This window comes from Dioscorea cayenensis, chromosome 19 (assembly GCF_009730915.1).
Source record: "Dioscorea cayenensis subsp. rotundata cultivar TDr96_F1 chromosome 19, TDr96_F1_v2_PseudoChromosome.rev07_lg8_w22 25.fasta, whole genome shotgun sequence".
NCBI classification, from domain to species: domain Eukaryota; kingdom Viridiplantae; phylum Streptophyta; class Magnoliopsida; order Dioscoreales; family Dioscoreaceae; genus Dioscorea; species Dioscorea cayenensis.
The window spans coordinates 20,672,308-20,689,971 of record NC_052489.1 but is presented as its reverse complement, the minus strand read 5'-3'; the positions used below and the strand labels follow the sequence as shown (position 1 = coordinate 20,689,971).

General features: G+C 37.6%; 1 protein-coding gene across 1 annotated transcript; it reads left to right on the top strand.

Annotated features, from left to right (window-relative positions):
- Window positions 1-16,142: 16,142 nt before the first annotated feature.
- On the top strand, window positions 16,143-16,430 carry LOC120284133 (DNA-directed RNA polymerases IV and V subunit 4-like). The gene has a single exon (XM_039290932.1). It carries the CDS (start codon window positions 16,143-16,145, stop codon window positions 16,428-16,430), a length of 288 nt encoding a protein of 95 aa, XP_039146866.1.
- Window positions 16,431-17,664: the final 1,234 nt, after the last annotated feature.

Below are 17,664 nucleotides of genomic sequence, written 5' to 3'. Positions count from 1 at the left end.
TCTTATGCTCTGTTCAGAACAATCACTCGTAATGACTCGGGAAGAGATACAGTGAATGGTAGTCTGTCGAATTAAATCAAGCCAAAGGAATTAAGACAAGGACAGATGGAGACAAGCCCTATCCCAGCTACCATGACCTGGTGCCCTACCCTAAGGGATATAATGTTCCTAAATTTAAGCAATTTACTGGGATTAGCAATCATGATCAACACTTGGCTCATTTTGTCACGGCTTGTGGAGATACAAGTGCGAAGCCATCACTCCTCCTCAAACAGTTCTCTGCAAGTCTTGCAGGAGTAGCATTTGAATGGTATGCAAATCTGCAACCCGAGTCGATTCAAACATGGCAGCAGTTAAAAGATGCATTTCGAGTACGGTTTAGGGGCATAAGTGACAAAATTATAATTACTGACCTAGTAGCCACTCGCCAAAACAAAGATGAAAAAGTGGTCGATTACATTATGAGATAGAGGAACTTGAGCATCAAATGTGAACAACAACTCGACCAGCAGCAGGCAGTGGGTTTATTGCTGGGGAACATTGATAGTTGGATGTCACCTTTCTTGAGTACATTTAGCATCACTACATTCCAAGGCTTAATCTCACAAGCTAAAAAATTGGAGAGGACCAACCCGAAGGTGTTGTCCAATTTCCAAACCACTTCAAGGAGTGACAAAGACAAATCCAAGAAAACAGAAGCCGTCAAGTACACTGCTACTACCTTCAATATTGAGAAGGAGAAAGGCGTAGCAGAGTCCCATAAGCCGGAGCAATCTAAGGTACCTAGCTTAGGTGCTACTGACAATGAGTCAAAACCTCTTCCTTCCTTAAAGGATAGGATGAATAAGAAGTATTCCTTCAGAAGAGATAAAGTACATAAAATCTTCAAAGATATTGTGAGAGAGTGTCTGCAGCTCCCTGAATGCAAAAGACCTGAAGAGCAAAGCAAGACAGATCATCCCAATTATTGTCCATATCATAGGGTGTTGGGACATACAATAGAAGATTGTTATGTTTTCAAGGACTGGGTCGAGCGTCAATACCAAGATGGCAAAATCACACTCTCAAAGAATGTTCTGTCCGATCAACCAGCTGAACATATACGTTACGTGACTACCCTAAACCCAGAAGGGTCATCTCAAGGGGAAGTCACAGTGGTTGGTAACAAGGTGATATTTACATCAACGAAGATGACAAACCTTGTGCGGTCCCGAAGAGTTATGGGAAGTATTTGTATCCAAAAAGATCAATGAAGATGTTAAAAAGGTTGGGTGAATTGCCAGGGATCATTTGAAGCGCCTCAGAGAACCTCATAAAGGTCACCTGGACAAAGCAGTCAAAGAAAAAGAACAAGAAAAAGAAAGCAAAAGCGCGAACAATCAAAGCGCAAGAAATCTATTATTGAGGGAGTATATTGAGACCCTTGAAGAATATGAGCAGAAAGAAAGGGTTTTGATTACCCTCAGAGATTATTTTCCTGAAGAAGTCGAGGAGTTACTCAGGGAATTAACTAAGAAAATTGAAAATGAAGAAGATGTGCAAGTGGAGACTTGCAGGGTTATTTCGGGAGGGAAACCTCTATATAACTCAGAAGATGATGATAGTAATGAATATGATAGTTTCTCTGAGCCAGAAGAGTCATATGACTGTTACGGTCGACCCTATGTCAGTAAAAAGCAAAGAAAGAAGATAGCATTCAGGGAAAGAGTAAAGAAGGCGAACGCCAAGCTCTTGGAGCCCTACCCACAAGTAAAGTCTAAAGAACCATACTATACCCCGAAGACCCCAAAATATAAGGTCTTGAAGAAAGTCATGCCTGCTGAAGACATCCCTGCTTTTATTCAAAGGGTAACAGAGGAGTCAGCTAATAGGCTACATGCAGCTACATATTGAAGATGCTTTGAGTGGGATGAATCTGGGACATATCCTCCGAATCATCAGGGACAAAATTTTTGTTTCGAAGTCGTGGATTCTCCACCCTTCTAAAGCAACAAATATCAAAGAAAGATCTATCGGGAAAGATAAAAAGGAAAGAGCTTTTTGATCAAGCTATAGAAAAATGGATTGGATTTGCCTAAACCCAAAAAGGCGGCGCTGATGCATCTTTGGTAGACATTCAAGCTCACGCCAATATCACCGGCTACAGGACACACCATAGAAGAATGTCACGCTTTCCAAAAATGGTTGCAAGGACAGGGTTTCTCGGGGAAATTTGACACTCACTGAAGATTACTTTGAAGAAAAAAAGGTGAATGTTATGCTATAAATGCTCATGATGATTCGGAAGATGAGCTAAACTTCCCTGATGAGGAAGATGAAGCACCACAACATGTACATCAGATGCAGCTTAGAACTGGGAAAACACTTCAGCCAAGACAGGTTCCCAGTTCAAATAACCGAGATAAAGGGAAGATGATTGAAGAAGAGAATGTCTCCCCCAAGAAACACTCGAAAAAGCCAAACTACAATATTTTGGCACATTTGAAGAAAGTCCCAGCACTCAACAGTATGTACGATGCATTGATGATGTCACCGAGGTCGGGAGTCTTTAATACATGCCCTACAAAATCCTGAGGAGTATCAAGCATACTTCGCCGAAGTCAACATAAAAGAAGACCTATATGCATCTCATACATCTTCAATGCCCTTCACAAATGAGGACCTATTACTTGGGACTACGGCACACAACAGACCACTATATGTGACGGGATTTTTGTGATGGAGTAAAGATCAACCGGGTTTTGATTGATCCGAGGGTCTTCTTTGAATTTAATGACCCTCAATACTCTTTCGAGCATTGGCTCTTGAAGTATGCCACTTATCTTCGGGAGAGGATTATTATCCGTGGGCTTCAATCAGACATGACCCAAAAGGCATTGGGATCCATCACTCTCCCCTTAAATTTGGAAAAAAATATCAAGCGATGTGAAATTTCATGTAATTGACGCCGATCAAGTCCCTATAAAAGCCCTCTTAGGAAGGCCATGGATTCATGAAAACCAGTTGGTTCCTTCAACACTCGCATGTCATGCAAAGTATTTGGTGGATGGGGAAGAGTTTAGAATTGATGGAGAGATCCAACCCTTTGGCATCCATGAAATACACTATGAGGATGCGAGGTATTATCTCAACCCATCCAAGTCAACCAAAGGGGGCAAATTGCCGTGCCCAGAAGAAGTGTCTTTGGTCAAGACAGCCAAAACTACTCCTGTGCTCCAAAAAAGAGAACCAGCGCCACTTCACTTTGGTAGTGACACCGAGTCATCGGGAAGATGAGAGCGATGGAGGTGGTCGTCACGGGATCGGCCATTGATCCTAATGTTACTCCGATCAAAGCAGGGCACCAAGAAAGATGAAGTTTGACCTAGAAGAAAAGGTGATAGAAGAGACCAAGAAGTCGATTGAAGCAAATTTTTATCGGAGAAGAAACATACCACGATTGGATAGCTAGTATAGTCCCCGTGAAAAAGAAAAAAATGGGCAAATACGGATATGTGTAGACTTGAGGGACATGAATAAGGCGTGTCCTAAGGATGATTTTCCCCTCCCAGTTATGGAGCTCATGATCGACAACACCTCAGGGTATGAGATGTTCTCCATTATGGATGGATATTCTGGATATAATCAAATTAAAAATGCATCCAGGAGGATCAAAAGAATCTCGCTACGAACACCCATGGGAATCTATTGCTATAGGGGTAATGCCGTTCGGATTGAAGAATGCGGGGAGCGACATATCAAAAGAGCTATGACCGAATATTTGATGATTTAATTCATAAAGTTGTCGAATGCTATGTAGATGATCTTGTGGTTAAAAACAAATTCCAAAGACAAGCATCTTGATGATTTGAGGGACGGTCTTTACACGCCTCGAGACAATACAAGTTGAAAAATGAATCCCATGAAGTGTGCTTTTGGAGTCCTCTCCGGAAAAATTCCTAGGCTTTATCGTGAGGCACAGGGGACTAGAGATAGATCCCTCCAAGATAAAAGGCCATCACGGAAATGCCACCTCTTCGGACATTGAAGCAGTGCGCTCCTTCCAAGGTCGTTTAGCATATATCGGGAGATTTATCTCCAACCTCTACTGGAAGATGCAAGCCCTTATCTAAATTGGTCAAGAAAAAAATGCTCCTTTCAAATGGGATGATGAATGTCGGTGAGCTTTCGATGACATTAAACAGATGCTGTTGAATCCACCAGTCTGGCAGCCCCGATTCATGGAAAGCCTCTGATCTTGCATACGGCCGCATTGGAAGGGTCTTTAGGGGCTATGTTGGCTCAGAATAATGAAGAAGGTAAAGAAAATGCGTTATATTACCTTAGCAGGATGTTGGTAGGAGGCGAGAGTAAATATACGCCAATTGAAAAAGCATTGCCTAGCTTTGGTGTTTTGCGATCAGAAGTTATGACACTACTTGCTAGCGCATAAAGTAATACTCATATCAAAAAAATAGACCCACTCAAATACCTTATGACGAGGCCGTTGCTTACGGGAAGACTAGCAAAAATGGCCATTAATTCGATGGAATTTGATATAACGTATACTCCACGAAGGCAATTAAAGGGCAGGCGCTTGCAGACTTTCTAGCAGCACATCCTCTCCCTGATGATTCACCACTTAATCTTGAACTCCCTGATGAAGAGACATTAATGGTGGAAGAAGCAAGGTGGCGACTATACTTTGATGGAGCATCATCTATAAAACCGGCACTCATGTTCCAAGTGCCACAAATCAAAGCTAGAATAGGACTCGTATTTGTTACACCGGAAGGGGGGATCCTCAGATATGCTCTCTCCCTCACAGAACCATGTACTAACAATGAGGCAGAACATGAAGCCCTCATAGCTGGTTTGGAACTGGTAATCAAAATGGGAATCCAAGACATACACATATTTGGAGACTCACAACTCATTATCAAGCAAGTCGAAGGAGACTACAAGATATACAAACCTGAACTTCTTAAATATTATAAGAAGGTCAAAAATCTGATGAAGAAAATCCCCCAAGTGCAATTGAGGGAGGGTTTCAAGATCGGGAAAATGGAGAAAGCCGATTCTTTGCCGAAAGTAGCAAAGGAACCGGCGAATCAAATTATGAAGAAATCCATATAACCATAAAAAAATAGAAGACCCATTAGTACGATCCACGAGCGAAGTCGAAGAGGAAAGTCTTTGGGGGCAATCTGGGAAGCCTTCACTCTCGAAATGCCAAAGGAAGATTGGAGACAACCGTTCATGGAACATTTGAAATATGATAAACTCCCTGAGGATAAATCAAAAGGTCTTCAGATAAAGCGAAGAGCCCTAAGACTCACCCTCATAAATGATATATTATACCGCAGGCCCTATGATCAACTACTCCTGCGGTGCCTCTCATATGAAGAAGCCCAAGAAGTTATGCATGATGTGCATTCTGGGATATGTGGTGCGCACCAATACGTACCCAAGATGCGACTCAAGATCAAACGCTTGGGGTATTACTGGCCAACCATGGTCGGAGATTGCATTAATTATGCTAGAAAATGTCATCTATGTCAGATACATGGAGATTCTATTCATCAACATCCAAATCTTTTACACCCCACAGCCTCTTTATGGCCCTTTGAGATATGGGGAATGGATATAATCGGTCCTATTGAACCACCATCATCTTTAGGACATCGGTTCATATTGGCTACAACAGATTACTTCTCTAGATGGGCAGAAGCAATCCCACTTAGAGAAATCAAGACTGAGAATATCCTCAAATTCTTCAGGGAAAACATCTTATATAGATTTGGGACTCCAAGAAGAATTATTTCAGATAACGGCCCCGCTTTCAGAAGCTTCAAGGTCGAGAGATTTGCACAACATCATAAAATAGATTGGAGATATACCTCTATCTATAACGCTAGAGCAAATGGATTGGCAGAAGCATTCAACAAAACCCTCTCGAAGCTGTTGAAGAAAGCAGTGTCCAAAAATAAGAGAGATTGGCATGAAAGACTCCCAGAGATGCTATGGGCATATCGTACTACCTATAGGACTCCAACACAGTGCACGCCATATTCTTTGGTATTTGGAACTGAAGCGGTCTTACCGCTCGAAATCCATATACCCTCCCTGAGAATGGCATTGCAAAATGAAATTTCTAATGAAGATAATGTTCGGCTCCACTTGGATGAGTTGGACTCTCTTGATGAAAAAAGATTAGGGGTGCAACAAAATCTCGAAGTCTACAAAGCACAAATGTCTCAAGCATATAACAAGATGGCTCGTTTTCGGGACTTTTTACCAAAGGAGAGATGGTCCTTGTCCTCGAAGACCCATCATCACCAACAAAAAGGCCGGGGAAATTCAAAAGCAAATTGGGAAGGCCCTTATGTTGTGGAGATCGCTCTCGAAGGAGGCGCATATCAACTTATCGATGCCAATAGAGAAAGACCGATGCCACCCATCAATGGTCGTTTCTTAAAGAAGTATTATGTCTAATGTAAAAATGTTTTGCCTATGACGGAATGTCTGGTCCCTCATAAGGGTTGACTAGTCATGTATAATTAAATGTACTTCTCGAGGCAAAATGTTTATTTTTATGTCATTTCGGTATTAAACTCACTTTTGTACTAAAAATTCGCTCAATAAAAATAAAGAGACATGTGTTTGTCTATGAAGGAACGTCCCGGCTCCATGTAGACCGGGTCATGCACGCTAAGCGTGCTTTCCCGAGGCAAATACATTGGTCCTCATGATTTAAAAACAAAAAACAAAAAAACAAAAACAAAAACAAAACAAAAAAAAACAAAAAAATTCCTTATGCATGAAAATTAAAGCTTCTTTGATATTATTGCTCCAATCAAGGTCTTCATCGGGTGACCAAATTACCTTTGATTGCCTTAAAATTTCTTTCAAATTATAAATACATGTTTAGTCTTCAATCTAAACGGTTGAAATTTGATTTGAAGATTACATGATTTATTGAAGAGAGTAGGACTGTGGGCCATGTTGCAGGACACCACTTCTCTATGTTCAATGTTGATCAATGTGTTCATCAGACAATGCCACAAATTCGGATCGGTCTGAAATTTTTTATGAAAACTTCAGCCTTGATAATTCTCAATTTGAACGGTTATGATTGAGCCTCAAATTCATCAATTATCAAAATAAAATCACGAATCAAACATGAAATTCATTGATGATTGTCATCACACCATATTCAAGTTCTACCTCAAGATCAGACGGTCAAAAGAGCTTCAATCCTTTTGAAATTTTTTCTATATGATCAAGGTGTTCTGATATTCAATATGAATGGTGACGATTAAATTCTAAGTTCATATGACTATCATAAAAAATTTGGCAATTTAGAGGCAGAATCTGTCTAAATTCCTGCCCAGATACCTCATCATCAAGTCAGGCATCACCATATCAAATCATATTCAATTTTAGTGAAAATTTTTATAGTTATTTGTAAGGTCCTTATCTCTAAGATGAACGGTAGAGATTGGATTTTAAGCTCATTTGATCATCATAAATATTTTGAGTCCAAAGACCATGTCAGTCTAATTCCCTGTTCGCCTATGGTGCTATCAAGTGGATGAATAGCTTATGAAATCATTCCAAATGTGGCTGAAAATATTGACAAATACAAGGCCCTCATTCAAAATGAATAAAAAAAAAGAAAGAAGAAAACAAAACAAAACAAGAAGAAAAATCAATCATGATTTCAATTCTCCAAGTATTCTATTAAAAAAAACAAAGACGCATGAAAAAAAAAAAGCTAAATCTTGTTCAAATCAAATGTCCATGATCAATGTTTTAAAAATCAAATGCTAAAAGCATAAGCAAACTAGAAAAAGAAAACTAAGAAAAACAAACTTGGAAAGCAAAAGAGAAAAGGGCTCTTTTAATGGCTAGTAAATTTCAACAATGATTCTTTTGCTTCCTCCAACTCGTCGAGCCATTTATTGAAAATAACCATAAGAGGAGTATCCAAGTTCTCTCCTTGATTCTCGACAGAAGTCGCTTCTTGGCCTCATCCAACGCAACTTGAAGACTCGCTTGTGTAGGCTCGGGAGGCTTCAAGCAAATCCGCTGAATCCGCCATCTTTTTGCTCGTAGTCTTCATTGTGTCTTGAACCACACAAAGTTCGACTGAAGTTGATGTTCTCTTTCGAGCAAGTTTTACGATACTTCTCCTTGTTCACACTTATGTCATTGGTCCACTGCTCTTGAGATTGTTGAGATGCTTAGTGCCAAAGTTCTTTCGGTATCGCATGCCTTGGCTTGTTGACTACGGATGCAAGCTTGAACATTAGGATCCTCCGAGGGCTTCTTTTAGTATAGGATGCACATCGAGCGATCTTCTCTATGAAAGGTTCTAGATTGTTCAAATCAACGTTGAAAGGTTGAAAGAGTAATTTTGACTCCTTCACTTTGTTGATAATGTCTTGGTAGTTGTAATAGTTGAGGGACTTAATGTTGTTGATCATCTCATCTCGCAGGCGTAAAACTACATTTGGTATATTCTTTGAAATTACAAAGAGAATATACAAATAAATTTTGACCTTCAATAAATAATAATAATAATAAAGATTAAAAAAAAACCTTGGGCTTGTTCTGGCAAAATGGTAATCCCTACGTCGGCATTAGAACCATCACTTTCCAATTCTTCGGTGGGAGTATGAACGTCCTTGGCAATTTCTTGGACGTCTAAAAAAAACCAAAAGAAAAAAAAGAAGAAGAAAATTATATATATATATACATATATCATGGAGGTTCGCCAGAAAGTAAATAAATAAATAATACCTTTGTTCTGCATTCCTAGAGGTGTGGTATCAACATTGACGTTACCACTATTCTGAGGCGTGTTTTCAATGTTAGCGTTTTTGCTATCGCAAGGTACACTCTCAACATGAGTATTCCCGCCATCACTCTCCATTGAAGAGGGGGCATCTTTTATAAAACTTGCCAAAGGAGTTTGACCAAGAGATGAAATACTTTCATCCTCTTGAATCGCTAAAAAAAAAAATAATAAAAATAAAATAAAATAAAATAATAATAATAATAATTATAAAAATTAAATTAAAAATATATATAAATATATAATAATAAAAAAATCGTTATGCGATGAAAAGAAAAAGAAAAAAAAAATTTATATAAATAAATAATATATATATATATATATATATATAACCTTCTTGGATTATTGGCGGGTTTTGCGGGAGCTCATTTTCCAAGGCAACGGGCATCCCCTAACAAAAAAATAATAATAACTAAGGGGCTTTTGTTGCAAAAATTTACGGAGAAATGAAAATATACCTTGTAGTGGATTCGGAAGAGTCTCTTCAATCTCAATATTTTTCTCTACTCCAATATTGTCTTCCATCCCAACATCGTTGCCAACTCCAATGTTTTCTCCGGCGCCGATACTTAAATCTTGTTCGTTCATTTGATCTAGATATAAGACGTCATCAAGATTCATTAAAGATGCATAGATGAAAAAAAAAAATGAAGGAGAAAGATATTTCTTACCATGGGAGCTCATGTGCATCTCTAGATCTAATGGGGGAACATCATCAATTCTTGGAGGACTTTGAATAGCCTTAACATTGTCTAGTGGGGTGTCACGAATTTGTATGCCTATGTTGGAGATAGACTTTGAGTCAAATATAAATTTGTGGAATTATACAGTTGGATTTTTGAGTCAAAAATTTGGACTTTTGAGTCAAGTAAAAAGTGTGAAATTACAAAGTTTGACTTTGAGTCAAATAAAAACACAAAGTTTAATTTTTGAGTCAAAAAAATTTTTCGGAAAGGAAAAATTTTCAAAAAAAGAGAAGAAGAAAAAGTGAAAAAGTGAAAATATAAAAAATAAAAAATAAAAAAAATTCCGAATTTTTGAAGATAAAAAAATTAATTAATTAAAAAAAAGAAGAAGAATAAAAAAATTCGGAATTAAAAAAAATAATAATAATAAAAAAATAAATAAAATAAATAAAATAAATAAAATCAGATTTGAAGGAAAAGAAGGAAAAATCATTGGAAAAAATAATAAATAAAAAAACATCAAAAGAAAAAAGAAAAGGGCGTGAAAAGAAAAGAAAAAATTCCTGAGGGTTTTTGGAAAAATTTTCCTTTGTGAAAGAAAAGTGGTGAAGGAACAATTGATTTTTCTTTTTTTGGAGAAATAAATAAACAAATAATTGAATAAATAAAATTGACATACCTTCAGTTCTTTGTCGCTTTGATGAGACAACTGGGTCAATAGTAAGATCAGTGTCATCAATGAATATATTTTCGTTGATAAATCTGTGGCCCTTCGAAGATTGCCCTCGCTCCCTATTAATGTTTCTCTTGTCTCTGAAGTCATCTTGAATTAACAATGAATGCCTCTGTTTGAAAAAAGCTTCAGCAGCTTCTCAACCATTTTACGTGCATAAACAAGTATAAGTCTCCCTTCTATCATGCATCGGGATGTAGAATGAGCTAGATGTCCTTTGGCGAGAAAGATGGAGCCAGTACCCCGCAAGAATTCCGAGAGAAGGAGCCCTCCTGGGAATATTAATGAACGCCGGAGTATGCTGATCGTATCCAAATTGGCCCCCAAATCGATGTGGATTATAAGGTTCTGCAAAAAATCTCATCGCACATGTAGCTGGAAGAATTCCACAACGAAGATTTATCACATATTCCATGGTATATGAATCCAATACATATGGTCCAGTCGGGTATCTGGAATCTCGTACCACCTCGTCATTATGATGCATGAATGAGAAAGGGCAAGATATGAAGTTGCTTTCATGTCGGATAAAGTTCCTCACATATATAGGATTGGTAAACGGAGTCGCGGTGGAATTCATAAATTGCAGCATCTTCGATATTCTCAGGAACCCTGGGGATACTTGAGGGTATTATCGCTCATCCTCCTTTTGAGATATATGCTCCGAAAAATAATAACCACCCAAGCATACAAGAAATGAGCAGGGAACACTGTGGTGGAGTATCCTGGTCCTCTTCTGTGTTTAGCCATGGCATTTAAGCCTAAATATAAGCGTGTTAGCACTGCAGGGGCAAAAGCTACTCTACTCCCGTGTGCGATGTCGCATGCCATCATAAAAACTCCTGGTCTAATTACTTTGCGATCACCCGGCATGATAAAAAAAAAAATCCACAATGCTATGAAAGCAACTAAATCGCCCTTGAAAACAAGCATTGGAGGGGGATTAGACGCCGATCTATGACGGGAGCTATGTCTTGATTTCCTGAAGAACTCCACCCAATCCTCAAAAAAATACATCTTAGTCGACGCTTTGCCTTGAGAGCCATTGAAAGATGTCAAAAAGATTTCTTAAAATAGAAAGTTCAAAGTCATATCTTCGGCAGATTGTGTCATTAGGAGGTATGACTTCATCATAGATGTCTCCGGTAATTGGAAGTCCTCCCAATTCCTTGATATCCCATAATGAAATCCCAACTTCTCCATGCAAGAAGTGGAAAGTGTTAGTATCGGGACACCATAGTTCCACTAATGCTTTATAAAAGTTTATATCAAAATCATAACGGCCAACTGAAGCCACAATCCCGCCCATCAATTCTACTTCAGATAACTCGTTGGAGTAGTTATTGACTATGAATTTGGCCTACTCTGAATAATATGGAAGATCGATTAAATTATTTTGGATAGGCTCCCTACCCTTCCATCTCGGGCGGTGATTGATGATTCTTGATCCAAGGGTTTCGAATGTCTTCAAATCTTTCACTTCTCCTTCGGGGTTTCAAGCAAATTAGCATCGGTTAGGCCGTCTTCAAACCAACGGTTTGTGGACAATTGGCGATAACCATGCGATTTGGATAGCGCTTCACTCACTCGATTGTTCTCCTCCTTCATATATGATTGCGGGTTCGGCTTCGAATCAAACATAGGAGTGTGGCGCATGAAGGTTTGACCTTGGGGAACTTCATTAAAAATTTTTGGTTCATATCCCAAAAAGGTTGAGATATATTAGCCATGAAGAAGAAAAAGATTGGGGATTCCTACTTCTCTCACTCACACTCACCAAAAAGAATTTCGTGAGATAAGTAGGGAAGGGGGCATTTGTTTATATATAAATAATATAACGCATGTCCTAATAAAAATTCGATGTTCTAATGGAAAACCAAATTCAATTTAATTTGAATTCTAATATATCCTAATCGTGAGATATATTTAGAATTAAAATTTAAATGTCCTAATCTTAATCTTAATTGACTATTTGATTGTCTTGGACTAGGATGCAAATTCAAGGTAAATACAAAAATTGCCCTTGAGAACATATCTCGAGGCACAAAATGCAAATTACAAAAATTGCCCCTTGAGAACATATCTCAAGGCATAAGAAAAATTATTATTATTACAAGATTATCTTTGAGAACACGTGATCTCGAGGCAATCTCAAATCTTAGGATAGCCAAACACACATCCCAAAGACGATCTTAAGTTTCATGTAGCTCGAGGGAAGATCTCGAGGCAATGGGAGAAATGCAAATCTGAAAGCACTTGAGTACGCATCCCGAGGTAGAGTGAATTTTTTTAAAAAAATAATAATAAAAATAAATAATGAATATATAATGAAAAAAATAATAATAAGTAATAAATAATGAAAAAAATAATAATAATAAAATAATAATAAAAATAATAACAAAATTATAAATAAAAATCGCGAATAATAAAAATAAAAAAATATATATATAAAAATAATAAGTAAAAAAATAAAAAATAAAAAAATTTCAAAAATTTAAATTTTTAAATTTGAAAAAAATAAAAAAATAAAAAAAATTCGAAAATTTAAATTTTTAAATTTGAAATTATTTAAAAAAATATATATATATATTAAAATAATAATAATAATAATAATAATAATTAAATTTTAAAAAAGGGGATAAGAACCCGATCTTACCTTTATCTCACGGAGAGTTAGGATTAGATAGGTACGAGGGGGTTTTGGGTTAAAATAATAATAATAATAATAATAATAAAAATTAATTAAAAAAAATAAAAAAAAAATTTAAGAGAAGTAAAAAAAGATAAGAATAAAAAAAATATATAAAAATAATAATAATAAAAAAATAATAATAAAAAAAAATTTCAAATTTAAATATATTTGATCCGATTGATTTGACTAAAAATTTTAAAATTCTATCACTTCGTTGGGATTTGATGGGATGGGTGAGTTGAAGAGATAAGATGAAGGCTTCCTTTTTAAAAAGAGGAGAAGGACTGGCCAAAAAAAAAAGAAATTTTTGTTGGAAGGGAGGATTAAAAAAAAAACAATCAGAGAAAAAAAAAGTCAAGAAAAAAAAGGTTCTTCAATTTCTCTCTTGCTTATTCATGCAAAAAATATATATATATATAAAAAGGAGATTGCCCGCCGATCTGTTGCCGCTGTTGCCTGCCAAAGGAGTCGCCGTCATGGTTGAGTGGCTGAGATAATGCCGCCAACCATGACCGGCATACGATACCTCGACTGCCTGCTACTGTTGCCGCTCGCTGCCGCCGCTCGTCGCCCGTTGCCGTCGTTCATCGCCGCGGCATGCTTGATGGCTGAGATAATGCCGCCAAGCATGCCACTGTTGCCGCTCGTTACTATTGTTGCTGCTCATCGGTGTTGCTCACCGCTGTTGTTGCCATCACTGCCAGTCAGTCGCCGTCACCATAATCTCCGCCAACTGAAAAAAGAAGGAGAGGACATAGAGGGAAAAAGCTGAAAGCCTCAGAGAAGAAGATGATGGACATGGGCGGTGGCGGCCAAAAAAAACAAGTAGAGGAAAAAAAAGAATTTTAAAAAAAAATCATAAGAAGAATATAAAAAAAAAACATGCATGCATGCAGATGCATGTATTCCTTGTCCCTTAAGCTCTCTCTCTACCCCATTTTCGAGAGTTCGTGCTGTCTCTCTCTCCGCCAAACCCCTCTCAAATCCTTTCAACATCGGCACCGGTGGCTCACGATCCCCACTGTCATTATCATCACTGCGGTTGCTGTTGCTGTGATGATTGTCCAGGTTCCAAGTGGTCATCTTCTTCCTCCCTTTCATTCACAACTGTTACCATGGTGAATGAAGCAATGGAGTTCATGTTGGTTATACACTACAAATGACAATTATGGACTGCTCGAAGTGTGGAACATTGAAATGAGATATTGAAGGGCAATGTCTCATCCTGGTGTATGTTTACATGCTTGGCTCGGCGATCACATATCATTATGAAGAGAAAGTGGACGATCTGAGGGATGTCAATGGCTCGGTAATACAAGCCTAGACAAGGCACTATACCGGTGATCTTCACCGAGTCTTCTACTTTTCATGATAAGCGCTTCAGCTAAGCTGCAAAGGATGCATCATGCAGCTTCTCAACTTCAATGACGCCATTGCTGTTCGCCGGCGCTCGTCGGAGAAGACCTCCGCTTTCTTGGCATAAAGGAGGTACTCTCTGGTGTGATGTTGGAGCTCCGCAGTATGTTGGTCTCTGCGGTGCAGATGAGACTGTTTGGGCTCTAGAGAAGTTCTGACCGCGTGCTGACGATGTGAGCTTTGATCTGTTCATGGATCCACTGAATGCCTGAGTATTAATAGCACTAGCGTCGCTGTCCAGTTGTGGCTGCTGCGGTGGTGTTCAGAGAATCTCATTACCTTGTGCCTCGTCAGAGTCTCTACGATCCTGATCCCAGTTTCCAGGTGCTCACTGTGTAGCTGAGAGATAGAAGATAGGGGATGGTGAATTGGGCATTGAAGAAAGAGAATGTAACCATGGAACCAAGTTTTGTAGGACGCTGCACTGTGATGGAGTGATATTAATTTGCAAATGTTTATAAATTAGACAAGTACTCTTATAAGTGCATGGCTCAAATAAAGAAATCTATTCTGAGTTTTTCTTGCTTGATATGAAGTTGGTGATGGTTCAAAAAGAAGGCATGAATGCAGAATTCACGACCTTGAGTCATGGCAAACAGCTACTTGCTTTTTGATATAAAGATGGGATTTATTTCAAATGTTGATGCATCTGTGAGCTTTCATTAGGCAAATTGACAAAGCTGGTGAGATTCTTGATGAGATGCAAATTGGAGACAATACTTGTAAGAAAAATCAAAGAGTACCATACTTATATGAATGTCTCGAACCTTAATACATGAGTCGTTAGTCCATATATATATGTAGAACAACATGGTTTGGCGTTATATCATTTGCTAACACTATCAGTAAAAAAATACATAGGAAGTCCTTAAAAGATTACTTGAAGAATCCAAGGTGAATTTACCTTTAGCCATGGTGTGGGGAGAGATGCTTTTTAGCTGGAATTGGAATCACAAATGATGATGAATGAGAAGCATGCAAAAAAATAGTAATAATAATAATAAAAATATAAAAAATAAATAAATAAATAAAATTTAAAAAAAATAATAAGAAGCATGCATGTATACATGCATGAAATAAAAAGGGAAGAAATATAAGAAAAATGGAGGGCATGCTATGGTCTCATATAAAAAAATATATATATATATAATAAAATAATAAAAAAATGGGCCCACAGTTAGACAAATGAATGGATGATGTATGCAAGTTCACGTGCATAAAAAAAATGCATGCAGACATGCACGCAGAAGCATCATGAAAAAATATATATATATAAAAGAACAAAAGCATTCATCATTTTGTTATTTTAAAAAGGGCCTACCATCAACATGAATATGGGTTTCAGTTTGAAATGGAAATAAATAAATAAATAATAAAAATAAATTAAAAAAAACACGTGACTCATGCATGCACATATAACTAAGAATGTGATGTTGTTAAAAACATGTAATGGTATGAGCATAGTAAAGATTGCACATGGAGCTTTTAAAAATTGCATGGATGCATGCAGGCTCACACATTTAGAAGCCCATGATCAAAAAAAAAGAAACATCCATCCTATGGACTTATGATATACATGTATATACTCAAGCAGGGACCCACCTTTGTGCATGGGACGAGAATGATGATGATAAACATGGAGTTATCTCAAGGCAAAAGAATAAATAAAAATAAATAAATGATAACTTATCATGCACGTTGAATGAGAGGCATACATGCAATTTTTTTTTAGAAACCTATAAATGATTTAGCTTCTTAAAATAAGCTAAGGTGTTAATGGATTGTGAAGCAATGGAGATTTTGGAAGGAGCCCAAAATCACCTTCTTGCATCATCCAAGGATCCCGAGATAAAAATGCCCCGATCATTCAATAAAAGCACTACAACATTCAAATACGGAAGCCGAATTCATCGAGATGTCCAATCTGTGAGACAAGTCTTAGACACCATCAAAGTTAATGGAGTTACATATAGCGAGATATGCATCGGGAACATCCTACCAGAGTTTGTTGATGAGGTTTATGGACAACAGGGAGGGATCAACAAAAGACGTGTTGAGGTATAAAAACTCAAAATAATCCTTGTTAGAGCTTCAGCGTATCAACTGGCATAAGTTTTAGCAACGATGAGGAGGATAGTGATGCTGACTACAATAATACGAATTATAAAGAGCACAAAGGGGTATGCAACAAATAAAAAAGATAGCAATGACAAGATTACTTGAAGCAATGACAAGAATGATCAAGGAAATGGCAGATTTTAGAAAATATATGGAAGATGAAAATGAGATATATTTCAAAATGACATACAGTGCGATGATAAAAGCACAGGCAGTGGAGAATTTTAAAGCAATAATGAGATATATATGTCAAAATGGCAACAAGGCACAGGCAGCGGCAGGTAACGCAGTGACAAGGCATAGGCAGCGGCGATGATAAAATATATATATATATATATACATATAAGTGATGTAATAAATATGTTTATATAATAAAATAACAAGATTGTATCTTCGACTACGATGATATATATACGATGTCGGTGCTAAAAACACCATCAGCTATCGAGTACTCCGACTCATGATTTTGCTACAAGGAATATGCTACAGATTACACAGACTCGGTTTTCTTCTCTTTTTCACCCAAATTGTATCTTCGTGTCCTCCATGGCGCCTCCGCGTCCTCGCAAAGCAAATAATACACGATTAAGCGCATAACGGGCATTAATTATAATAAACTACATGCTAGAAGCGAGCAATACATATATAGAAATACGTACATTTAGACACTTATCATCAGTCAAAAGCTCACCATCAGATGAGGAGAGACGGTGATGTAATTCAATGGGAGTGGAAGCAGTGCGAATATCGGGTGATGTCACTCGTCGAAAAAAATGACGTAAAATGTATTTCACTGAGATACCAAATAACCACGATGAGAATATGCAATCTCAAGACCTAGAAAGTAACGAAGGCTACCAAGATCTTTTATCTGAAACTCGGTGTGTAACTACTGTTTTAGAATAATAGTCTCAGCATCATCACCAGAAATAACCATATCGTCAACATATAAAAGAAGAATAGTGAGACCACGAGGAGTCTGACGAGTGAAGAGAGCGTAATCATGAGAGCTCTCTCAGGAAACCAAGAGCAAGAATCACATCGTGAAAAACGCCAAAACCAAGCACGAGGAGCCCTGTTTGAGCCCATAAATAGCTCGACGAAGATGACACACATGCTGAGGAGGATGAGAGAAACCAGGAGGAGGAGTCATATAAACCTCCTCAGAAAGATCTCCATG